The sequence below is a fragment of the Dermacentor variabilis genome, chromosome 4 (assembly GCF_050947875.1).
Source record: "Dermacentor variabilis isolate Ectoservices chromosome 4, ASM5094787v1, whole genome shotgun sequence".
NCBI lineage: Eukaryota > Metazoa > Arthropoda > Arachnida > Ixodida > Ixodidae > Dermacentor > Dermacentor variabilis.
The window spans coordinates 16501289-16527073 of NC_134571.1; the positions used below are offsets into that span (position 1 = coordinate 16501289).

Consider the following 25785-nt stretch of genomic DNA (forward strand, 5'->3'; position numbering starts at 1 on the left):
AGCTGGCGTTTTGCTTTTGTACGTAAAATACCATGATCTGATCAGCTTGAGTGAAGGTGTAAAACAGAAGTTTAGTTGTACAGATGGACGGACGAACAGACAACCAAGGCGGTAGGCAGACCATTGGTCGGTTCGGTTTCTGAGGAGACGTTGGGGCAAGCATTTCGGTAAATGTTAAAAGCATCACTTCCGGTGCTGTAGAGATCAAGGGCCAGTTTGAGTTTGGAGATCAAAGCAATGCCGATGTTCCTCTTACCGCGATATTCTGACGCTCCTTTAATTCTGAGCAAAAAGAGTTTCCGCGCATGAGTCAGTTTTCCCAGGATAGTGAAGGATGGGTAAATGGTATGATGGCAATGGGTGAGCCTAAGTTCCCTGGGAAAACAGATGCGCTCTGTAAGCGAAGAATCGCCTTCATGCTGAAGAAAACAAAAGCCCAGAAACATGGACTTTTATCCTAGGGAAATATCTGGAAGGCAGCTTCTACGGTCCCTCAACTAATTCGGTGAGAACGGTGATTGATATTGTGGAACCTGTACATCGCTGCCAACGATCTGGAGGGCATGCAGGCTCGCGTGCAACATGAAATCGACTCCATCGCGGATCAACAGAGGGCGCCCGTGTGAAAGGACCGGGTGCACACACTGTACAACATGGCGTTCATTCGGGAGACTATGCGCTGGAGGAATCCTACACCTCTCAGCTTGCACAGGGAGTGAATGGGTCACGGATTTACGAAGTGACAGAAATTTACGAAGTACCTATCGACTGCAAGTGTCCCAGAAAACGGAAAGAATGCGAAAATTATCATAATCCACAAAAAGGGAGACAGAAGAATAGAAAAATTATGGGCCCACTAGCTTGCTCCCAGTATTATATAAAATTTCCACCAAGATAATATTCAATAGAATAAGGGCAACACTGGACTGCAGTCAGGAAGGGATACCCTACAATGGATCACATCCATGTCATCAACTAGGTAATCGAGAAATCCACAGAGTACAATCAACCTCTATATATGGCTTTCATAGATTACGAACAAGCATTTGATTCAGTAGAGATACCAGCAGTCATAGCGGCATTACGTAATCAAGGAGTACAGACAGCTACCTTAAATCTCCACAAGAAAAGTAGCAAGATGCCTATAAAGAAAGTGGTCAGACAAGGAGACACAATGTCTCCAATGCTAAACACTGCGTGCTTGGAAGAAATATTCAAGATATTAAAATGTGAAGGCTTAGGAGTAAGGAACGACGCCGAATACTTCAGCAACCTTCTGTTTTCCGATGACATTGTTCTATTCAGAAACACTGCAGACTAGTTAAAACAAATGATTGAGGACCTTAACAGAGAGAGTGTAGGAGTGTGGTTGAAGATTATTATGCAGAAGACAAAGATAATGATGAATAACCGGGCAAGGAAGCAAGAGTTCAGGATCGCTAGTCAGCCTCTAGAGTCTGTGAAGGAGTACATTTACCTAGGCCAATTAATCACAGGGAACCTTGATCATGGAGAAGGAAATTCGTAGAAGAATTAGAATGGGTTGGATAGCGCACGGCAGACATTGGCAGCTCCTGACTGGAAGCTTACCATTATTACTGAAAAATAAAATGTATGATCAGTGCATTTTACCAGTACTGAGATACGGGGAACAGACTTGGAGACTGACAAGGAAGCTCGAGTACAAGTTACGGACCGCACAAAGAGCATGGAACGAAGAATGCTAGGCATAACCTTGAGAGATAGAAAGAGAGCGGTTTGGACCAGAGAGCAAACAGGTATAGCCGATATTCTAATTGACATTAAGAGGAAAAAATGCCACTGGGGAGGTCATGTATTGCGCAGGTTAGATAACCGTTGGACCATTAGGGTTACAGAATGGGTACTAAGAGAAGGGCAGCGCAGTAGAGGATGGCAGAAGACTAGGTGGTGCGATGTATTTAGGAAATTCGCGGGTGTTAGTTGGGATCGGATGGCGCAGGACATGTGTTGTCGCATATCGTAGGGAGAGGCCTTCGTCCTGAAGTGGACATAAAATAGGCTTCTGCTGCTTGTGCTGATGATGATGATGAGAAATAAGTATACAGCAATGGCTCGTTTCGCGTCCACCTTTTCTATGAGTGTACTTGAAAAGGAAGCGTGATGGGGCCACACTTTGCGTGCTGTTTTCTAAGGGTAGGTGAGGAGGGGGGGGGGCAGAAGATGAATCTTCTGTGAACGCTGTAACTGTCCTGTACAAAGCAGACGCCCGAGCGAGTATAGGCATTAGCGGTGAGCTTTCAACGGCTTTACTTTGTAGATTCGTGCTCCACAAATGTTTTCTCTCCATAGCGCATATTGGACCGGGTGCTGCTTAGCAGCTTGCAAGGTATTAATTAAGAAAAAATAAACGGCTCACGAAACGACAAAAACCACATAACGAAAGCGTTTTCTGCCATCCTAGGCAAAACATCGTGCCAGGATATGTTGTATTCCTACATAATCAGAAGGCAATAACCACTTAGAAGCCCTATCACACTAAGGGTCGCAGAAGCGTCGCCCGTCGAGAACCTTCAAGTCCTTCAATTCACCATCATCTGTACGTTGCTTGTTGTGACATGGTCAGGGTATGTCGTGCGTCTGTGATGCAGCTGTGCGTGCAGTTGTATTTGTTATCATTCCCACCTGAAATAGTGTGTTAGGTGTGCCACCACGCCAACATCTTCAGTATTCCTCAGCGCACGCTACATTTGTCGCTTGCAAAGCTTGTGGCCCTTTACAGGCAATACCTCACGAATTCAAGTCTATCAGCGAGCTGGAAGAATGCCAACCTAATAGTAATCCATGAGAAGGCAGACGTTAAAGAATTGAAAAATTATGGGCCTGTCAGTTTGCTTTCAACATTGTATAAGATATTCACGAAAATAATTTCCAATAGAATCAGGAAACACTTCAGTCAAACAAGAGAACAGGTTGACTTCAGGAGCGGGCATCCTAGAATGGATCACATTTATGTCAATCAGTAATTGACGAATCTGCCGAATACAATCAACTTCTCTATATGACTTTCATAGATTTTCATTATGAAAAGGCATTTCATTCAGTAGAGATACCAGCAGTCACCGAGGCAGTACGTAGTCAAGCAGTACAGGAGGCATACGTGAATATCTTGAAATGTCTACAAAGATCCCAGAGATACACTGGTTCTCCACAAGTAGAAAGTTACCTATCAAGAAATGGATCAGGCAAGGAGACACAATCTTTCCAATGCTATTCACTGCATGCTTAGTAGAAGTATTCATGCTATTAAACCGGGAAGGCTTAGGAAGGAGTATCAACGGTGAATATCTCAGCAACCTTCGGTTTGCAGATGACAATTCCCGGTTGAGCAACACTGGAGATGAATTGCAACGAATTAATGGGGTTGAAGGTTAATATGGAGAAGAAGAAGGTAATGTTAAATAGCCTGGCAAGGAAACAAGAATTCATGAACGCCAATCAGCCTCTAGAGTCTGCAGGAGTACGTTTATCTAGGTCTATTACTCAAAGGGGACCCTGGTCATGAGAAGGAAACTTACAGAAGAAAATAATGGTTTCGACGCCCACGACAGGCCTTACTAAATATTGACTGGGAGCTTTCCACTGTTGTTGAAAAGAAAAGAGTACAATCATTGAATTCTACCGGTGCTAACATATGGGGCAGAAGCTTGGAGGTTAGCAAAGAAATTCGAGAACAAGTTTAGGACCGCACAAAAAGTGATGTGACGAAAAACGTTAAGCGTAATATTAAGAGACAGGAGGAGAGCGGTGTGGATCAGAGAGCAAACACGGGGATAGCCAATATTCTAGTTGATAAAAAAATGGAGAAGGGCAGCTATAGTACGGTTACTATTTTTGTTCTCTTATGCCAAGACACTCCCTCACCAGAACAGGAATTGGCCTCCCTGGTGCAGTATTATACCACTCTCTCCCAAATTACTTACTGAATTACCCAATGGCCATCAGTCCCCAGCAGCTGCGGAGCACCTGACGAAGGCGGCGGTCAGACCTGTAACGCAACAAAGGGGGCCAAAAATCTCTAGGTCCGGACAGGCCGCCAATGTAAACTGACCCTTGCAACTTTTAACACCCGAACCCTGTGGAATGAGCCTAGCTTAGCAGAACTCTTTGAGGAACTATCAGACATTGTTTGGGATATCATCGGCCTTAGTGAGATTAGAAGAACTGGTGAGGCTTATACATTGCTGAATAACGGTCATGCCTCTGCTATAGAGGTCTCCTAGATAAGAAGCAATACGAGGTAGGATCCCTAATCCATAAGGGCACAGCGGGCAGCATGGACGAATTCTACAGCATGAATTAGAGGGTAGCAGTGGTCGTAATAAAAGTTAGTAAGAGGTATAGAATAAAGGTGGTACAAGCCTACGTTCCAACCTCCATTCACGATGATGATGAAATAGATCAGTTTTGCAGAGATGTTGAATTAGCGATGAGAAAAGTGCAAACTAAGTATACTGTAGCAATGGGCGACTTCAATGCAAAAGTGGGGAAAAGCATACGGGTGGATAAGCAATCGGCAACTACGGCGTCGATTCTAGGAACGCTAGAGAAGAGATGCTGGTAGAATCCGCGGAAAGGAATAAGCTACGAATAATGAACACCTTCATCAGGACTCGCAGCAACAGAAAGTGGACCTGGAAAAGCCCTAATTGTGAAACAAGGAACGAAATTGATTTCATACTTTCTGCTGATCCCAGCATAGTACAGGATGTAGAAGTGATATGTAAAGTGTAGTGATCATAGGTTTGTGAGGGCTAGGATTTACCTCAATTTGAAGAGAGAAAGAGCAAAATTGGTCAAGCACAAACACGTCAACCTAGAGGCAGTAAAAGTAAACGCAAAAAAAAATCAGCCTGGTACTTGCAAACAAATATAGAGCCTTAGAACAGAGATATGATCACCACATAGAGCTAATGAATGAAACCGTAACTAGGCTGGCTTAACACGCAGCAATTGAAGTGGGAGGCAAGGCACCAAGTCAACCAGTAGGCAAGCTCTCCCAAGTAACAAATTACCTAATAAACAAACGACAAAGAATGAAAGTGTCGAATTCAAGAGATAAGATAGAATTCGCGGAACTGTCAAAACTGGTCAACAAGGCGAAAAAAAGGGATATTCGAAACTATAACGTGAGAAAGACTGACGAACCCGTATAGGATGGACGCAGCCTGAAATCAGTGAGATAGAAGCTTGGCATAGGACAAACCAAGATGTATGCACTGAAAGATAAGCAGTGTTATCTCATCAGCAATCTCGAAGATATAGTAAAAGAAGCGTAAAAATTCTATACTGACCTGTACAATACCCAGAGGAGTCAGGATACCTCCATTAGAAACAGTAATGAACAGGATACAGAAACTCCTCCTATAGCTAGGGATGAGGTCAGAAGGGCCTTGCAAGACATGAAATAAGGAAGAGCGGCAGGAGAAGACGGACTGACAGTCGGTTTAATCAAAGATGAAGGAGACATCATGCTTGGAAAACTGGCGGCTCTTTATATGAAGTGTCTATCGACAGCAAGGGTCCCAGAAAACTGGAAGAATGCAAGCATTATACTAATCCAAAAAAATGGAGACGTTAAGAATTGAAAAGTAATAGGTCCACCTTGCTCCCAGTATTATCTAAAATATTTACCAAAATTATCTCCAATAGAGTAAGGGCAACACTGGTCTTCAGTCAACCAAGGGAACAGGCTGACTTCAGGAAGGAATACTCTACAATTGATCACATCCACGTCATTATTCAGGTAATCGAGGCTGAGCAGAGCTGGGCATGATACCTCTGACGGTACATTAGCTGTACCAAACATGTGGAGTCCTAACAAGGACTCTGCAGATTGGAATAACCCGTCCCAGCTTGACCCCACATGTTTCCTAATCACTGACCGTTCCGGTGGCGGGCGAGAAACTATCAGCCTTTATTCTTTTCAGTGTGGATGCGAGCTAACAAGCTTGGAACAGTTCGTTAAATATAGGCGTGTGTAGGAACGGTACCGAGGCTCAACAAGGTGGCGCATGGCGGCATCAGTCCCTTTCAGCTGGTTGCAGGGTTGATCTTATTTTCAGTTCGCACAAAGTAATAGCCAAGGTCAAATAAAATAGGCAAGCGCGGCAATCAGAAATATGGCTGAATGACCTAGAAACTAAAGATGTATCCTTGGAATATGAAATAAAGCATCTGAAAACAATGAAAACGTATTGGGAAACAAGTGACGGAATTTATAAAAGCTATACAGTGAAACAGATACGGATACAAATTACTGGGCTACAATATAACTGCCTCACCCAAGTGATTCACGGAAAGTGTGCAAGGACATCTACTCGTTAGGTACGTTTACGCGCTCTTGGAATGCATTTGTAATTCAGTGAAATGATGAGACATGTCCTGCTACTCTATGTTTCATTCCGAGAAATTCGCTTCTACGTTTCCACTAACAGCCGCGTAGAAATATGCTGACTTGAAGTGTCAATATATTAGCAGCACATGACATCCGCCGGGCTACGATAGTGTAGTCTTTTCACTCTCAGCAAGCAACTCCTGCTCACCAGTTAAAAGCAAGCTTTAGCTATATGGATTTCCTAGCTGAATACATGAAAATCCAGAAATCGCAAGTACCCAGTTTACAACTCTGCAACTGAGATAATAAAATAACACGATATTAAAATACTGTAAGTTGCGCCTAATAAATATCTTAAGCGGACACACACTAATGTAGTACACGCTGCTCTGAAGTGTACCACTAATTTTGATTACAAGTTTTGAAAACCTTCGGAAACATTGTAGCAATATTGTACAAGCTGTAAGTGGATAGATCACATTCCTTTGCTTGAGATACTCTATACAGTAATGTAGTGGTACGAATGTAGTACCCTCCACACGAGAGTGGAAATTTGTACATTGGCCAAATGGGCAGATGTTTGAATGTGCGTCTCCAAGAGCACATGCAGTAATAAAGGGGGCAATATTTCCACAGACAGTCATCTGGCGGCCCAATGTAAAAAGTGTGCTGCACAACCACCTTGCCATCCCCTGCTCGATAAGACGGTCATTTTGTGCCGGCACCGCAAAGACCTGACAAGAGAAATCAAATAAGCATCTGAGATTGCACGGGCAGGTGGTCTATGCGTCAGCAGGGCATCTGTGGCGTTATCAACTACAGAGCTTGAATTCAGGGCATGACGGCATGTGGTATTTTTGTTAAGTTTTTATGTCTTTTACTTCTTTCCCTTAGCAGAATCATTTGCCTATATATGCTCCTCCGCTGTGTGGAAAGTTAGCACTTGTCCTGTCTAGTCTTTGTCGATCGTCCTTCCCGCGCTATATGTGCGCCACGGGGAATCCACCGCTGTGCAATGACAAGAAAGATTCCTTAAATTTCTCCGAGGCTGAGCGGAAACAAATCCACGTCATAAGTTCTCCTCAAGGACATCAAACCGACACTTTAGCAGGCTGCGCCACAAATGCACTGGTCATGTGCAGCTTTTCAGTGAACGTCTTTCACGCCATCGCCTTGGCGAGCTGCACCATGAATGCACTGGGTACATGCCGCTCTAACATGAACCTCTCGCCAAGTTGTGTCAATGAGTACGCGCTACTGGGTGTGCAGAATTCGAGAGAAAAATTCTCAGCGTTCACAGACACACACGGACTTCTCAGCCGCACCCCTAGGTAGCGCAGCATGTCAAGAAAGAAGCGCCAGAGAGGAGCGCGTTGCCGCATGACGCGCTTTTAAGCGTTCGCCCTGCATCGGCGCGCCATGCATTTCGCAAGCCACGCGCAGGCTTCGTAGCAGCGGCGCTAGATGGCACCGTGTGTTTTTAGGAAAGCGCGAAAGAGGAGTCCCGTTGGAGTACAGGCCTCATACATAACGTACATACTCGTGTAATGCCCGCATCCATGTATAAGCCGCACCCTTGATTTTTGAGAAGGTTGGCAGTCTTATCTGTCGTGTGGTACGACAATTCCGAAGCTTCTTTTTAATCATTGGAAAAACAAGGCTGCCGTGCCGACTTTGCGGCGCTTCCAGCTAGCAAAAGCACAGCCTACGAGATTTAATGGCTGCCTCCGAGACGCTGTCGTCGCTGGTCTCTGGGGCGTCAACATTTAGTCCAGCCGGCAGGAGACGTGCTACGGGAATAGCCAAATTTTCAATGGAAAGAAAAGGAGATGTACACAAAAATGTTAGATAAAGCATGTACAGCATACATGGATAAATTAAGCAGGCTAGGCGATTATTTTCACTGTCCCGTTTCAAAAGGGGATGCCAAATCATCAACATCACCTTCTTCATCATCATCAGCATCATCATCAAGAATAGCCAGAGCCAGTACAAGCGACTACAGTTGTTCAATAAAGAGAAATACGACTGAAAATAGTTACGAAAAGAAATGTTGTGTCTTTTTCTCCGTGTGACGCACGGCCGCACCTTCCTATTTCACACCAAATCTCGAAAAAAAAAACCTGCGGCCATTACACGAGTATGTACGGTAACTCGTTTCGACGTAGTAATTGTTGCTATCGTGAATCAATGCTAAACGTGTTACCATCGACAGTCATAGTGATATGCATTCTGCCAGTTTTTTGGGTGCTAGCGGCATGTCGCGAATAACACCTAATTTTCAAGAAGAGATAACGAGAGTAATTTATTAGCGGAAAGGCAGAGAAGTAAGCCTAAGCTGTGGCTTACTCTGGCCTGCTACAATTTACTGGGGAATGGGGACGGGGAATGGGATGGCGAAAGAGATGGTCATATTCACACGTTCTAGTTTTTCTCAATAGACTATGCTCACTGTAAACAGATTTAACGTCATTGAGAGAGAAAAGTGTTTTGTGACATCACGCGTCGTTGCTTGCGAGTTTACAAAACAGCGGCAACATTTGCATCATTGAAGTTTAAAACAAGATTTCGAGGCCTTTTTCTTTCAGTCGTTACAGATCACATAGAGATCAGAAGGAACCTTTCTCTTAAAGTATCACCCATTCAAAAGCTGTCGAGAAATTTTAGACTTTTTGTAGAAAAACGCCGGAGTGCAATAGGCGTACTCTAGCTACAGGCACCATGTATGATATGGCAACAAAATTGTACCATGGGCTACCCGATTCTAACCGTTGAACACCGGGTATCACAATACCTTTTTCAAAGCTATTGTTTCGTCTTGCACTGTAGCAGTTCAAGGCCCCTCGAGTGGGGCCTAGATATATTTACTTAAGGTCGTTAACTCGCTCTTATCACATGGAAATGCGCAGAACAACAAAGTAATGACGTCTGTAGATAAGAACGCGGGCAGGCTAGGTCGGGCTCCACTGTGGTTTCATTTACGTCTGAGAAAAGGACGACGTGGGTTATGCGGTGCCTGCCATACTTAGGCCAGACTTGCAGATTTTGATATGAAACACATTGCTTTTCAGGAATTCTTTCCCAAGGTAAGTATATTCGTTTGCTATAAATCAACTGCACGTAACAGGCACGTAATTTTTCACAGTTTGTCGCTGATATAGTTGCATTTCCACAGAATTAAAGCGATTGCTGATGCAGAGGAATTTTGCATAACACAGCGGCATTGTTAATCTCTGCTGCTGCGTGGAATTTTGACAGAAGCGCAATGATAACTGAAATGAGAAAGTTAGCTAGGAACGACGGGAGCGTCCACACACAAGTTCAACTTGGCACCGTTACACGAACTAATGTCACGCTTCAAGCTACCCTCGTTAATGAAACGGAAAGATTGCCATCCACTTGCCAATAGTCTGAAAAACAGCTTTTAAAATCTTGATGCTTGCGATGCCACACGAGAGCCTTGCTCACAATGAATTAAGAAGCAGGACGAGTGTGAGGTTATGTGCGGTGGACTATATGGCGTAAGGTGGGCGTATTATCAGGTTAAGTTTTCCATCGTTTCGATGCAAACTACATGCAGTTGTGTGGATATGTAGCGACTGAAGATGAAGGCGTTAACTGAACTTTAGTTCACTTATGAGGGCGCGTGCGTCTTGCCAAAGCATCTAAGGGCCCGTTGTGTCAGCATGTTCCACAAGGGCGCTGGTGGCCCCGCTGTACTTGTTCACTTCGTACCGTTTTTCCCCATGACTCTTCCCGATGAGATGAGATATCGCCAGGCTTTCGACTTCAACCGGCCATAACAATGTTGCTAGCTTGCTAGGGAGAATTGCTGATGGATTGTTACGGAGAATTGAATTTCCCACCAAACTGTCATTTGAGGTGAATAGTAGGGCAGGGTATGCCGAGATTGACGTGCAGGCAAAGTTCGGAATTTGTTAGTTAATTACGGCGTCTGGAGAAAAAAAAACAACCTTATATGAGTGCTCAAAGGCGTTATAAAAGCGTTATACACCTGCTCATTTCGCTCATGACTCCTCACACAGGGTACATGCCAACAACAAATTATTTCGCAACAGATGTTTTTAAATTTAACAGGGTGTAGTTCAAGAGTTCCAATAGTTACGTATATATACTTCGTACTTACGTATTGATGTATACATTTGAGCGCAGGAGGTCAACGTTAAATAAACACCTTGACGTCGAGCTTAGTCATGATAAAGAGAGTGTGGGTCCCTTAATGTCGTTTGCTGGCTAGGCTCCGCAATCGAATGCCTTCAATAGACATGTACATACCATGATAACACCCGTTTAGCCTATTGCCGTGGTTTCATGACGTACCATTTCTAAGCTCATTGCGCGTCATCATCCCTCGGCTGGAAAGTGGAGCTCTAGAGAAGGAATTTCTAGGGCACTTGGAAAAAATTGCTCGGCTTCAATTACTACGGTACAAAGAAGTTGAAGATACAGTTTTCCTACGCAAACAGCTTTGTAAGCTTGCGTAAAACAAGGACGTCGCACTTTCAGAGCTAAGAGACAAAGACACAGATAAAGGTTTTTATGGCGCGTCAAGGAACGTTTTCGTAGCACGTCCGCAAAGTTCACTGAAAGAGACCTCCAACTCCCTCTCCCCACAGTTGCCTTCATATCATTGTTGGAGCTACCCTTACACAAACCTACACTTGCAAATGCGAGTGGCCGTGAGGTTCTGCTGTGGAGCTCGAGGTCACAGGCTCGATTTCCGGCCATGGCTGCCGCATTGTGAAGGGGGCGGAATGCAGAAAAGTTGTCTGTTTACATTCCGCTGCGCGCTTTTAGCTGATCCCAGGTAGTTTACAATCATTCAGAGCGCCTCACGGTGGTGTTTCTTCTACCTTCTATTTTTCTTTGGAAAGACAAACCCCATAATATTATTTTCGCAATCTTATTCAGAAAGAAGTGAACAGTAGGGACATTTACAAACATGTGTGTTGCTTTGGAACGTTAAACTGCGCAAGTTGATTTCGTCTTTATGTGGGAGTCACGTATTTTTCTGTTGGCTAAAGACTTCTCGCGGAGACTATTGAACAAATTTTAATTTAGTCATTGCTTGGTTGCTTGTTGCATTTCAGGTTGCTGCTTGGGAAGGCAACTGGTCAGTAATTTTGGCCTGCTCGGCTGTCATACTTGGTGGTCTGCTGACGATAAAGAACTTTGCTTCAAAAAGCCCACACGTAAAGGACAAACGCTTGCCACCTGGCCCAAGAGGCATTCCACTACTTGGCTATCTTCCATTCATATGGAAACCGTACCACGTGGTGTTCCAAGAGCTGAGTGAGAAATATGGACCAATCATAAGGTGCTCTTTTTTTACTCACATACTTCGACACTGATGAGCTGCAGCACATCCTCCGAATAATGCCGAAATCCATCCAATGACTGCTTGAAACCAAAAATAACTCCCCAAGAGGTTAGGCACACCTAGTAGGTTAAACTGTGTCGGGTTATGAAGGTTACTGCGCAATTAATTTATTGACACCATCTCTATTATATATTTAGCTGAGAAACAGCGCCTACGGAATGGCTGCATAACAACAGCAACCTTGTCGCAAGAACAGCGACTTGGACTGGCACGCGAATGTTTTACGCAGTTGTCAGCTATACGTAGCATGCTCGATCTCGCTTTGCAGCGCAAACCGGGGGCAGCAAATCAATCATGCATTTTTGCATGGCTCACTCACAGGGTTGCTCCTCCTTAAGAAATTGCGCGTCCTCCGAAGCGATAACTATTTGGCCTTGTTAAACAAAACAAGAAACCTTATTGTCTCATACATTGAGGCTGTATGCAAGGTATAAGACTCAACAAAATGGGCAACATTTGGCAATGGAAGTGAACAATCAATTTTACTCTCTCTTGCACTTCTGACACCAAATACTCTGCCCTTGCTGATATCAATGAACCGGCTTTGTGCGATAGGTCGGCAGGACTTAGCGCAATGTGAGAATGTCCATCCGCGAAAGAGGAAAGGCTACCGATAATAAGGGATGCGCTCAGCTCGTAAATGACCTCCGAAGGAATTAGGTTCCGCGTTCGCTTAACGAAAGCATGGCATTGTGACACCGCATCATTAAAACTTGACGTTTGCAGACTTCAGCTCGGAATCAAGGATGTGGTCGTACTGAACGACGTGGCGTCCGTTCGAGAAGGACTCTCTAACTCTGACGTCCTCTATCGATCCAACGATTTCGTCTTTAATTACCTTGACGTGAATGGTACGAGACTCGATACATTCGTATGTCCTCATCCTCATTACTGTAGTTTCTTTACGCGTGTCTTGAAAATGTGCTGGCTGCAGTACACGAAATTCGATGTCACAACTCTTAATTTTTTTTTTCTAAACAGGCATTGCTGCATTGAACGGCGAAGCATGGCTTGTCAACAGAAGATATTGCTTTCACGTATTGAGAAACCTGGGTTTTGCCAAGAAATCTATGGAGGAACATATTCACGTAAGAAAGTCGGTGGGGCGTTTTCTTGGTGTCACTTTCTTCATATTTCTCTTATTTGTGAGTACTGAAATCTGAAGCCGTAACGTCACAACCTCTTCAAGCTTGAACTGATGCTGTCATGTGTATCATTGTGCCTTTTGTTTCAATATTCAGGAAGAATTAGAATGCTTCCTGCAGTTTCTGGCATCAGGGAAAGGACAACCAATGCGGATAGCTCAGCCACTCGCAGCCAGTGTTGCCAACAACATCTCGGCACTGGTTTTCGGGCGGCGCTATGACTTGGAAGATCCCAAGGGTCGCTATTTCGAGGGTCTGCTCAGCATGTTTCTGCGCAACGCAGACTTCTTCTGTGTCATGGATTTTCTTCCTGTGGTTCGCACACTGGCTTCTTACATTCCAAACTCGAAGTTGCGCATCATGAACTACGTAATGAAGGAGCTGACGCAGCATGTCAGGTGAGCAGGCTGATCTCAGCGAAGATAGTCTAATTGGGGACAAAATGTCCAGAAGGGAACAGAGAAACCTCTTTACGAGTGGTGGTAAAAACACCCTCATGCCCAACTAGTGCCGGCGGATGTTGTCTCGTAAAATGCGAGGGAGAGAGCTGGAGTCCGCAGTAAATAATAGAGCTGACACGAACGTAGTACGCACAAGCGGTTCAATCAGCCAAGCGTAGCAACACTTAAATGGCCCTATACGTGCTTCCTTGTCTTCTACTGTATCTGAGTTATTCGCAATTTGTTGCCGATTTCATTGCATTAGTGTGCGCTTCATTCTGCATCAACTTACTTCAAATTAATTGTCGTGTGCATGTAAGATTGGAGCATATTCACGTACTGCAACATATATATATATATATATATATATATATATGGATGAGGTCGGTCCACCGATCTAAACTGTTGGCTAAATGAACCAACGATAACCGCGAGCTTGTGCTGCTCATTTTTCTGAATACACTTGGCCCGTTGAAAAATTCTGTCACTCTATATGTATATATATATATATATATATATATATATATATATATATATATATATATATATATATATATAGTATCCCAGCTTACGTTAGCCAAGCTCTTAAAAGTGACCATTGACGTAGCGCACCTGGCGATGTTTTTCATAATTTAACGTTTTGAATTATTTTTGCATAACTGAATTAAGTAATCTTTTAATTATTGAATTGAGAGCGCGAACTTCGATAGAAAAGTAATAATTGTGTTTTAAAACACCTGATTTAGCTGTTTTCAGTCTGCTATGTCTCGCGTAATTATTTTTTTCCGCGTTATAAAGAAAACGCGCTCAATATGAAAATAGCCGGAGGATTACGCATTCGCGCGCCGCGACACCAGCGGTCCCAAGCGTTACTCGGGAGACTCAGCTCTGCTCAGTGCAAATCTCGAAGGCCACGGCTAAGTGCCTTTGTCCTCCCCCTCAATGCCACTGCGCATTGCACTGGCTTCGCGCTTCATGCGAATACAGTAGCTCGCAGTTTGCGGTGACTAACGCCAATACCAATGCCTCGCCCCTCTAACGTAGGCACCGAGCCAGGCAGAAGAGACGCAGCAATAAAAAAACGGAAACGTCTGTATCGCAAAAGGTCTTTAGAAAAGCTCGAGAGTGGAGGGAACGCTTCTATTTATTGTGTTGTGGCCTAAACGACTAAACATACACTGGAACTTCCAGATATATTTCCTAATCTGTACATGGTCGCTGAACTGCCTACAGCGCTAGAAGTGTTGTGGTTTGAGCAGAGTAGGCATAATTTTGTAAGTGTTCTTTCGACAATGCACACAGAGAGAGTACGCCGCGCATGTTTTGCGCATCCCAGCGGCACGACCAGAGCTCAGAAAACGACGCCACGCCGCAAGGCTTATGGCAGTATTAAGGCGTACTACTCCCGTTGCATCCCATTGTACTTACACTAAATTGAGCGTAAACATAGGCATCGCCAGAGATAGTTGGCACTCGCACTTATTTGCCACTTCAAATATTACACAACAACAACCCCGACGCCCACCATCAACGTCGTGGTAATAGGCAAGAAGCTGGTTCAGCCGTATTTCGTAGCAGTTGTCGATCAGGATTAAAACAGCTGGTCGTAGTTCAATCTTCTGTATATATATATATTTTGTGTTTTTTGATGAACGTCGACTTCAGCTTTCACCTTCCCAAACATTTTCTTTCTTTCTCGTCATAGAAATGCAGGAAGCATCAAAACTATGCAGTGAAAAGTGCCGTTCAATATACTTGTTTGCCTAAGAGAGCAAATTTGAATGTCAGGTGGGCGCAGAATAGTTTTTCAGCTGCGGGCCTTCATTTCAACGGAAATCATTATCGCTAAAGTGATTCAAAAGACATCCTGCCATGACTTCAGAGCGTATTCGGCGATTTTAATGGAGTGAAGCTGTTGCGTCTTGGTTTTTGGCCACGCTCATTCACGGATGCACTAATTTCCTCGACGTTACAGGCAGAAATAACAATGTCTCGTCTTTATTGAAACGTAATGCTTTCACATACGAGTGATTGGACCTCCAGGCACAAGATTATAGTAGCGGGAATTGCACGTAACGATTTCACAGAAATCAGTTCGTCATAGCACTTTACATTTCAGAGACGCAGTTAAAGAGCATGAAGGAAACATGGACTACTACGCAGAGAGAGACTTCATTGATGGATACCTGAGGAAGATACAGGAAAACAAGGAAACTGATTGTCATTATACGAGTAAGTTGTCATTATTCCTTTTGAGCCTTAGGTCAAAAGGAATAAAGTGCCAGTTTATTTGACAAAATATCCCACTCGCCTGACGTGTTTTCGTCGAACTTTGGACTACGAGTAAGTGTACTTGTTATCAGGTTGGTGAAACGTAGCTATTAGGAGAGGGGGTGCAAAGTAGAACTCATACACAGATGAAGTATAGAAAGGGCAAGGGCCTGCTGAGTATGTGTTAGTATTCGCCTTTTCTTATAAGTAAGCAATCCTGGTACGCTAATAATTGTATTGCCGGGTGTTTCCAAGCCATCATTTATGTTATTTCATTGCGTATTATGACGTTGTAGTGACGGTGAAAAACACAGCAAGAACAGTGAATCACGAAACTCTTTACTGGCCGAAGCTGTGCCCAGAAAAACAGGTTGCACTCAAAGCCCAACGATAGCGGCGAGCGCACTCAGCGAGCGCACTCGGCGATCGTCGATAACCTGCAGGGGCGGCTTCCACAACATTTAATAACGAAAATAATAATGAATTTAAGAACGCGTTCTAAAGTGTACCATAGACAACGCCAAGTCCGCACAAGAATCTGTTCCTAAATTCGTTATTATTTTCATTATTAGATGTTCGCGCAAGTTGCGCCTGGTCTGCGGGTCAAGCGAATTCGCGTTTGTACGGCTCTCGTAAAACGTTCCAGTGCAATCGCTGGTGCCCGCGTGGCTTTCAGAAAATACTACACAACTGGTGTCGCGCGCATGCAATCAAAGTACATAGAATTCGGCGAGAACGTACGCAACACATAGAATCAGCGACAACATTCCAGTAAGTTCAAATTATCCAGACGCGTCTTGCACTGAGCGATAACATGAAGTTAGCGGGTGAAATAGCCATCGGAAAAAGGATAAAGAGGTGCGCGTGTCAGTATTAACCTGTATTTTTTGTAGGGTAATATATTTTACCTGAGCATACTATCTTCCTGTTCACGCCTACCCAAGTTATTGTGTATTATTCACAAAAATATGGCAATCTTAAATTTGCCCTATGCTTTTGGTGCCGAAGAAAAACTCGTTAAAACATTAGTAAGATCTTAATCATTAGTAAGATCATTAGTAAGATCGTTAAAACAAAATCGATTATATGCAGTGGCACGAAAATAGTTTTTACGCTATCAGTACAGAGTAGTTCTTATGTGTTATAGAGTTTGGTGGTAATGAGGTGAGCAAATGTAAGCAAAGAGGCAATCCCGTGTAGCCTGCACGCCCGTGTGTGTGTGTGGCAACACACACACACGGGCGTTCACACCCACTGGTAACACACACACACACACAGACACGCACAGACATGTTATTGCAATCTGTTAATTTTTAGTTCGTAATAATTAACGTAACGAATAACAACAAATGTCTTCTTGTTGTAGAAATGGCCTTGACGCCTGTTTCAGTGAAATATCTGGAAGGTAACGCGATCAACTTCTATGGACCATCAACCAATCCTGTGCGGACGATCATCCTGTGGAACCTGTACATCGCTGCCAGTGACCCCGATGGCCAGCAGGCGCGTGTACAGCGAGAAATCGACTCCGTCGTGGGCCGCCACAGGGCGCCGGAGTGGCAGGACCGCCTGCGCATGCCGTACACCATGGCCTCCATTCTGGAGACGCTGCGCTGGAGGACTACGTCGCCTCTCAGCCTACACCGAGTGTAAGTGTGACGCTAGGCCAGCGCAGCTTCCAGGGAGCCCTTTAGGGGACATTAGGATCAGTAGGATCAGTAGGTTGCGTGGTGGAGGCGGGTTTAGGTCAAACAGTTCCCGCAATTGCCCGCCCGTGCCCCAGCTACCCAATGCCGTAAAGCATGAATACAAGGGGTACATAGTAAATGAGATAGAAACTGGGTAGTGTTTAGGCTTATACTCAGGCGAATGGTGAGCCACGCAAGCAGTCTAGTAGAGAGGCTTGAGCAGAAAGAGCGCACAAAGAGCACGCTAGCTGGTGTGCGTGTCAATTACGCACTGTTTTATTTCCCTTCTGTTATTCCCACTTGCGCGTGTTCTCACGCGTTTCAGTGACGTCACGCAAACCATAACACACCATAAAATAGAAGGCTGAACAAGTTGGTATAAAGTTATTATTAAAAGCAGGCCTTGAAACACCAGCACAAGGGGCGTAAAAGTACAGTGCCAACGTGAATTACAATATCTGAAAGGTCGCAACATATAAGGAGAAAGCTGTTTTTCTAGTGAAATTTCGTTCTTCGACTATTTATCGTGATGTCATCTTATAATGCTTCTTTTACCACTGCGATCTTCTGGGGCTCGTGATATATTTTCACGCTTCTTGTCTGGAGGGAAGCAGCCGGCACAACTTCTTGGGGCCAACATCTCTTTATAATTTATGTCAATAAGAAAAAAAACAGCACAACACTGTCGGAGCATCCTCTAGTGAAAGGGGAGTAGACAGCCGCCACAGCGGGCATGCATAACCATTCCGAATTGAACACAGTTATTTGAGAATGACAAGGCATCCCGTTCGAGGACAATCGAATACAGACTTACGCACCTGTTACCGAAATTACCACGGCACGCATTACAAGGCGCCCATTCGAGCAGTTGCTTGTTTCGAAGTATACCTCTGTTTAATACTACATGTTCAGTTAGCGCTTTCAGCAATAATTGAAAAAAAAAGATAAGAAATGGAAAACCGGGAACGTTTAAATTTTGTTGTCCAAAAGGTTATCAAACGAGTAGCAGCTGTTAGAATTAGCCTCTGCTCGAATGCTGAATGGGTGAGAAGAGACCGGGAAACTAATGAGCTTTTGTTAGTAACCACTGTATGAAGCCAACAGGCAATAAAGTCAGGAGAAGCATAAAGCGGACCACTTTCGTTGTCAATATATATGCCAGTATTCTGAAATATATATATATATATATATATATATATATATATATATATATATATATATATATTGTTACACATGAAGAAAACGAAGACGAGTGAACGTGCTTGTGGTCCCGAGTAGAGGAAGGAAGAAGAGAACGACGCTGCGTTGATTAACCAGCTGGCCGCTCTTGCGCTCACCTTCGATCGCGACCTAAAGTAAACGGTCCCCTTCATCCGTAAGGGTTAAAAACGGTCTCCTTCTCACGTAACAAAGTGGTGGAGGTGCGGGGTACCACTGACAACAACGGAACCGTCACTGCCACAGCTTCGTCGAAGCCGTCGACTTGCCGGCCTCCCGCCATCAGCCGTGACCGTCTTCGACATGTCAGAAGAAGGAGCCGCTCCGAGGGCAGCGCCTAGCAGTCCACTGCCATACTACCGAGTTCCACCCACCTTCGGAGGCAAAGCGGGGGAAGATGCCGACGAGTGGCTCGTCCACTACAAACGAGTGAGCAAGTCCAACGGGTGGGATGCTACCGCTCAGCTCACCAATGTGGTGTTCTCCCTGACCGATGCCGCCCTCGTGTGGTACGAGAACCACGAGGACGCGCTTACGACGTGGGAACATTTTGTTGACGAGCTAAAGGCGTGTTTTGGGGACTCAGTCGCCAAAAAGAAGCGTGCGGAGCAGACACTGTCTCAACGGGCGCAGCTACCAGGTGAGACATGCACAACATATATCGAAGAAGTATTAAAGCTGTGCAAGGTGGTCAGTGCTCGCATGTCGGAAGAAGATAAAGTTGGACATTTGCTGAAAGGAGTGGCTGAGGATGTGTACAATTTTCTAATTGGCAAGGAGAGCCTCAGTTCTGTGTCTGACGTCATTCGGCACTGCAGAACTTTTGAAACGCTCAAGATGCGTCGGATTGCGCCAAAGTTTGGTCGATTGGCAAACGTTACGACGGTTGCCAGTGTGGACACGAGTCCTTGCCTCGACCTTCCTTCCACCATCCGACAGATTGTCCGCGAGGAACTTTCCCGCCGCGAGGAGTTGCATTCAACTTCTGACCACCATGGCGTGTACACGTCACGTGAGGCTATGACGACGCCACATTCGGCCCCTTGGCAACCGATGGTTACCGCAGCGGCCGTAGAGTACAGCGCAGCCCCACAGTCGAGGATGACAACACGCCCTCCGACTCCGCGCTATGACCAACGCGCTCAACGCACGCCTACTCGACGCCCCATGTATCGTCGTGACACACGCCACGAACCAACCCACTACACGCGGGAAAATGATAATATCCGCTTCATTGACGAACAACCAAGGTTTCGACCTCTCCCGGTGTGTTATTCCTGCGGTGTCCCGGGTCATATATCGCGGTTTTGCAACCAGCGTATGACCACGTGGTATGGCCAGCCCTCAGAGTTTTCTCGGCCCTCCGAACGGTCACACGGTGCCCCGTGGCCACCACACGTATCATCTGGCGACGAGTATTGGCTCAGCAGCTCCCGGAATCGCTCCCCGGCATCTGACAGGAGTTTGACACCCCACCGCAACGTCGTGCTCCCCGTTCTCCCTCACCGCGGCATCGCACCACGTCCCCTTCGTCACCGGAAAACTAGCTAGCGCGGCCGACGGAGGTGAGGTCGCTGGAGACATGCTACTGACAGAAATACCTCCTGTGTTGATGCTGAAAAACAAAGTGCGCGTTCTTGTAGATAATGTCCCTGTGATGGCTCTGGTGGACACAGGTGCAACAATTTCTCTTATGAGTGTCTCTTTTCAACACGTGTTAGGGTGAAAGGTTTTGTTTAAATGGGACGAAGGTTCAAAGTTCTGTGGAGTGAGTGGCGAGCCGTTGCGACCTATTGGGGTGTGTAGTGCTGACGTGTTTTTGGGAGGCCATGTTATTGCGACAGAGTTTATAATTATTCCTCGGTCGACCCATGATGTTATTCTCGGCATGGCCTTGTTGCGGGAGGGTGGTGCTACTGTCGACTGCCGCACAGGGAAAGTATTCATAAGTGGTGCGATTCCATCAGGACTCCTGGAGAACCCTGTAGATCGCGAAACTACACTGTGTGTTTGTGGTGATACGGTCATACCTGCGTCATCTACCGTTTGCGTTCCCGTTGTCTGTTGCGGCGCCGATTCCGACAGCTTCGAAGCTACCGTAGAACCGATGCACTTTAACTGTGTGAAGAAGAATGTGGTGGTGCCACATTGTGTGGTGTCAATCAAAGGCGGACGCACTGGCTTATGGACAGTAAACTGTTCTAAGGAGCCCGTTATACTACCAGGCGGCATGAAATTAGCCTTCGCCAGGGAACACGCGTCCTTATCAGTGGCTGAACTTACAGATGTGCCGGAAGAACCTGATGGCCACAGTTCGGAAACAGCCCTTATGTCGATGGTAAATAAATCGCTCAGCACGAGTGAACGCCAAAAGTTAGTGCGTGTGCTTTCGAAGCACGTTTCAGTATTCGACTTTGCGCAGAAAGACAAAATGCCTGCGATCCCTGCGTCTCGAACGCGCCATACCATCAGCACGGGTTCGGCAAATCCGATTAGACAAAAGCCATATCGTGTTTCACCATCAGAGCGCCAGATCATCGACGAACAAGTGCACGAAATGATGAAAAAGGGAGTCGTACAAAAGTCAGCGAGTCCGTGGGCAGCTCCAGTGATTCTTGTTAAAAAAAAAGATGGATCTTGGAGATTTTGCGTCGACTATCGCCATTTGAATGCTATAACAAAAAAGGACGTGTACCCACTTCCACGTATTGATGACGCAATAGACTGCCTTCATTCCGCCTCTTACTTTTCCTCAGTAGATTTACGATCTGGCTATTGGCAAATTCCGATGCATCCTGACGACAAGGAGAAGACTGCCTTTGTAACCCCTTCGAATTTATAGTGATGCCATTTGGATTGTGCAACGCTCCGGCAACTTTCGAGAGATTTATGGACACTGTTCTGCGCGGCTTGAAGTGGAACATCTGCATGTGCTACCTCGACGACGTCGTCATCTTTGGCCGCACCTTCAGTGAACACAACTCGCGCCTGGATATTGTCCTGAACTGCATCAGAAACGCTGGTCTAGTTTTAAACTCTAAGAAATGCCACTTCGGTGAACGCCAAACCCTTGTGCTTGGGCACCTTGTCGACAAGGATGGCATCCGCCCTGATCCCCAGAAAACAGCAGCGGTTGAAGCGTTCAGTGCACCGCGCTCTGTCAAGGAGCTCCGTAGTTTTCTGGGGCTTTGTTCCTATTTCCGCCGATTTATTCCTAAATTCGCCGATGTCGCGTATCCGCTGACATGCCTACTACGAAAGGACACCCCCTTTGAGTGGACTCCGGAGTGCTACTCTTCTTTTCGTCAGTTGAAGTTTCTGCTGACGTCACGACCGGTTCTCCAACACTTCAGTCCTTCAGCTCCGACGGAACTCCATAGGGATGCCAGTGGCATAGGTATTGGTGCCGTCCTAGTTCAACGCTACGGTGACCGCGAACACGTGATCGCATATGCAAGCCACTCATTAAGTAGGCCCGAGCAGAATTACACTGTCACGGAACAAGAATGTCTCGCGGTAATATCTGCGGTTCAGCGGTTTCGTTCTTACCTGTATGGACGCCCCTTCACAGTGGTCACCGACCACCACTCATTTTGTTGGCTTGTGAATCTTCGTGACCCTTGTGGCCGTCTTGCGCGCTGGGCGCTCCGACTGCAAGAATACTGCTTCACCGTCTCTTATAAGAGCGGTCGACGACACGCTGACGCGGACTGCCTCTCGCGTATGCCACTTAGCATCACGGACTGTGACCCCGACGACTTCGATCACCTCGTGACTTCTGTGTCGCCGCGTTTTCCAGACTTCGACTGCTTCAAAGCCGAACAGCGAAAAGACGATAAATTACCGCTACTACCGCCTCGACGACAGCAAACCATTTCTGTGTACGTGATGGACTCCTGCAAAAGAAGAACTTTTCCGACACTGGCGCACGTTTTCTCCTAGTGGTACCGGAGAGCCTTCGCACAGCGATTCTGAGTGCTATGCACGACGACCCTATGTCTGGCCATTTAGGTTCGGCGAGGACGCTCTACCGGATTCAGGAGCGCTTTTATTGGCCTGGAATGCGACAGTCTGTTGAGACGTATGTGGCCAGTTGCTTGCAGTGTCAGCGACACAAACGGCCATCTACTGCTCCAGCTGGTCTCCTGCAGCCGATCCCGCCTCCAAGCACGCCTTTCCAACAAGTGGGCATTGACTTCGTAGGTCCATTTCCAAAATCAGCCAAGGGAAATCGTTGGATAGTTTTTTGCGTCGACTACCTCACGCTCTACTGCGAGACGGCGGCCGTGCCCTCCGCAACTGCCACTGACGTTTCAACATTCCTGCTGCAGTATGTGATCCTGCGACATGGTCCGCCTCGCGTGATCATCAGCGACCGTGGACGACAATTCACAGCGGACGTCGTAGAGGAGCTGCTTCGTTTGTGTGGATCCCACTTGCGTCACTCGACACCATACCATCCACAAACGAATGGGCTTACGGAGCGCACCAACCGAACAATTGTAAACATGCTATCCATGTATGTTTCATCCGACCACAAGAACTGGGATGACGTACTGCCTTTTATCACGTACGCGTTCAACACCGCCAAGTACGAGACTACCGGCCATAGCCCTTTCTTCCTGCTGTACGCACGGCCACCCCGGTACACAATCGACACTGTTTTCCCTTTCTGTAGTCATGAAAATCCCACTGTCGCCGAGACTCTCTGGCTTGCCGAAGAAGCTCGTCGTATTGCTCTTTTGCGCACTTTGGCATCGCAGGACAGATCAAAAGAACGCTACGACATTCGCCACCGTCCGGTAACCTATCGCCCTGGTGATTTAGTCTGGCTGTGGACTCCAGTACGGAAACGCGGGTTATGCCAAAAGCTTTTGGCCACCTACGATGGACCATTTGTTGTTCTTAACAGACTCGCGGAAGTAACGTATAACATAGCTTGCCTCACGGCGAGTGGTAGAAGAGCTGCCAAGACACAAGTGGTCCATGTCGCCCGCTTGAAATTGTTCACGTCAAGGCAAATGGATTAACTCACCCGGCGGGCTTCGTCTGTGACGAGGGTAATGTTACACATGAAGAAAACGAAGACGAGTGAACGTGCTTGTGGTCCCGAGTAGAGGAAGGAAGAAGAGAACGACGCTTAGTTGATTAACCAGCTGGCCGCTCTTGCGCTCACCTTCGATCGCGACCTAAAGTAAACGGTCCCCTTCATCCGTAAGGGTTAAAAACTGTCTCCTTCGCACGTTACAATATATATATATATATATATATATATATATATATATATATATATATATATATATATATATATATATATATATATATATATATATATATATATATATATATATATATATATATATATATTATACTGAAGCAGTAGGAGAAGTGTATGCGTGTTAGAAAAGTTTACTTACCTGAAATCACTATTTAGGGAAACACCGTGTACAGTAACCCAACGGAGATTGACGTCACTAAATCTCGAGATTTCTTTGCAGCAATTATAAGTTGTACAGGGAGCATTCATTCGCGCCGTAACATACCTGCCTCATGAAGGAAATTGAATGCCTGCATGAAATGAGACTTTAACGTGGCGCAAAGCTTGCCGAACCGATATAGGGATATAGTTAGGCGAGAAAATTTTGGATTACGCAAGGTTTCGATATTACCTTGCCTGTGAATGAAGAGTACACGCGCAGCAACAGGCCCCCGAGTATTTCCTACTGACACATAGTCACCTACGCGCTATGGATCGGCAACATTTTTGCAGCCCAAAAGAGGAACAAATCATTTGCAGATAAACCGACAAATAATTGATGCTGGGTGGCATATGTTTCTTTAGTGAAAGCTCATCGCGAAAAATTGATTCCTTCAGCGAAATGCAGCAAGAGTTCTGCATTATCTCTGTGCTTGCACCAATCTTTTGCAAGCACTCATTATTTAGAGATTTAAAGCCGCAGCGCAAGAGAGCACTAATTTATCACCTAATCTAATTTAGAAACGTCAGAATGGCGTCTCCTGGCTCCCGATTTCTTCTTGTTCACTTCATAATGCAAAAATTGTCAATACGCTCATACGCAATTAACCCTATCATTATCGCTATTTCTATCTGTGAAGAGGGAGAGGACGCTTATATTGAAAATGCACTGTTTAGCCAGTGTATTTCCGCCTACATGGAATTTTGCAGGTATTGGGACGAAGGAGAATAAAGGCCCTAGAAGAACGTGGGTAGAAAACGAAAAGAAAAAAAATGCAAGTCGGGTGATGTTATGAGCAGTAAAGTAAATGCCGCAACTGTCCAATGTGAAGAAAAAGAAATTTAATTCTGAGGTTCCACCTGCCAAAACGACGATATGATCATGGGGCATGTTGTAGTGGAGGGCTGCGGATTAATTTCGACCACCTGGAGATTTTTAACCTGCCCCCAATGAACGGGGCATGGGCGTTCTTGCATCTCAACCCATTGAAAAGCGGACGCCGCAGTCGGCATTCGATCCCGCAGCCTGGTGCTATAGCAGAGCAGCACCATAGCCGCTAAGCCATCCCAGTGGGTCCCGATACGATGAAGTTAGACGGTAAATGTAACATAAAAGAAAATAAAAGCAGTCTTGATGAGGCGACGTGCGCAACTCATAGTTTAGACAGCAAACCAATGGACGCAATGTACAAGAACAAGTCCAGGGCTTATGCGTCATCTGTGAACATGTGACGCCCTTATACCCGTCCCCTTCTGTGTCCATCGCGAGTGCCTACACCCAGCGAGTTGTTTTGAACATGACTTCACTTTCATATTACAGTGCTGCGCGTGACACAGTAATCGGTGGATACCATGTTCCTGCTGGTACTTTAGTCGTACCGAACATGTGGAGTCTTAACAACGATCCGGCAATCTGGCGGAACCCATCCCAGTTTGACCCAACACGTTTCCTTAACACAGATGGCACAGAGGTGGACGAAAAGCCGTTGGCCTTCATGCCTTTCAGTGTGGGTAAGGACGCAACTGTATGAAATTTGGTTAGCATACTAGCAGGGACTCTATAAGTTGTTGCCAGGGAGGCTCTAAACGATAAAATCAAAACTGAAAGTAATGGTCTTTTTTCCTACATTTGCTCGCTACGCAGTATCACCGTAATGTCGAATCGGTGCGGATTACTTGGTGCGCGTGCGTGCGTGCGTGCGTGCGTGCGTGTTTATGTATGACATAGGGAGAGATAGACGAGAAAAGGGATGTTACCATAAAAGTTAG

General features: G+C 45.7%; 1 protein-coding gene across 1 annotated transcript in view; it reads left to right on the plus strand.

The window, feature by feature from the left end:
* Positions 1-9362: 9362 nt before the first annotated feature.
* Positions 9363-25785, plus strand: part of LOC142577789 (uncharacterized) — a 74826-nt gene continuing 58403 nt past the window's right edge. Inside the window, exons 1-8 of the mRNA XM_075687240.1 lie at positions 9363-9462; positions 11488-11714; positions 12504-12628; positions 12759-12865; positions 13019-13320; positions 15482-15594; positions 17024-17282; positions 25337-25527. Coding sequence (XP_075543355.1) covers positions 9427-9462; positions 11488-11714; positions 12504-12628; positions 12759-12865; positions 13019-13320; positions 15482-15594; positions 17024-17282; positions 25337-25527 — 1360 coding nt within the window. The 5' untranslated portion in view covers positions 9363-9426. The remainder of the gene's footprint in view (positions 9463-11487; positions 11715-12503; positions 12629-12758; positions 12866-13018; positions 13321-15481; positions 15595-17023; positions 17283-25336; positions 25528-25785) is intronic.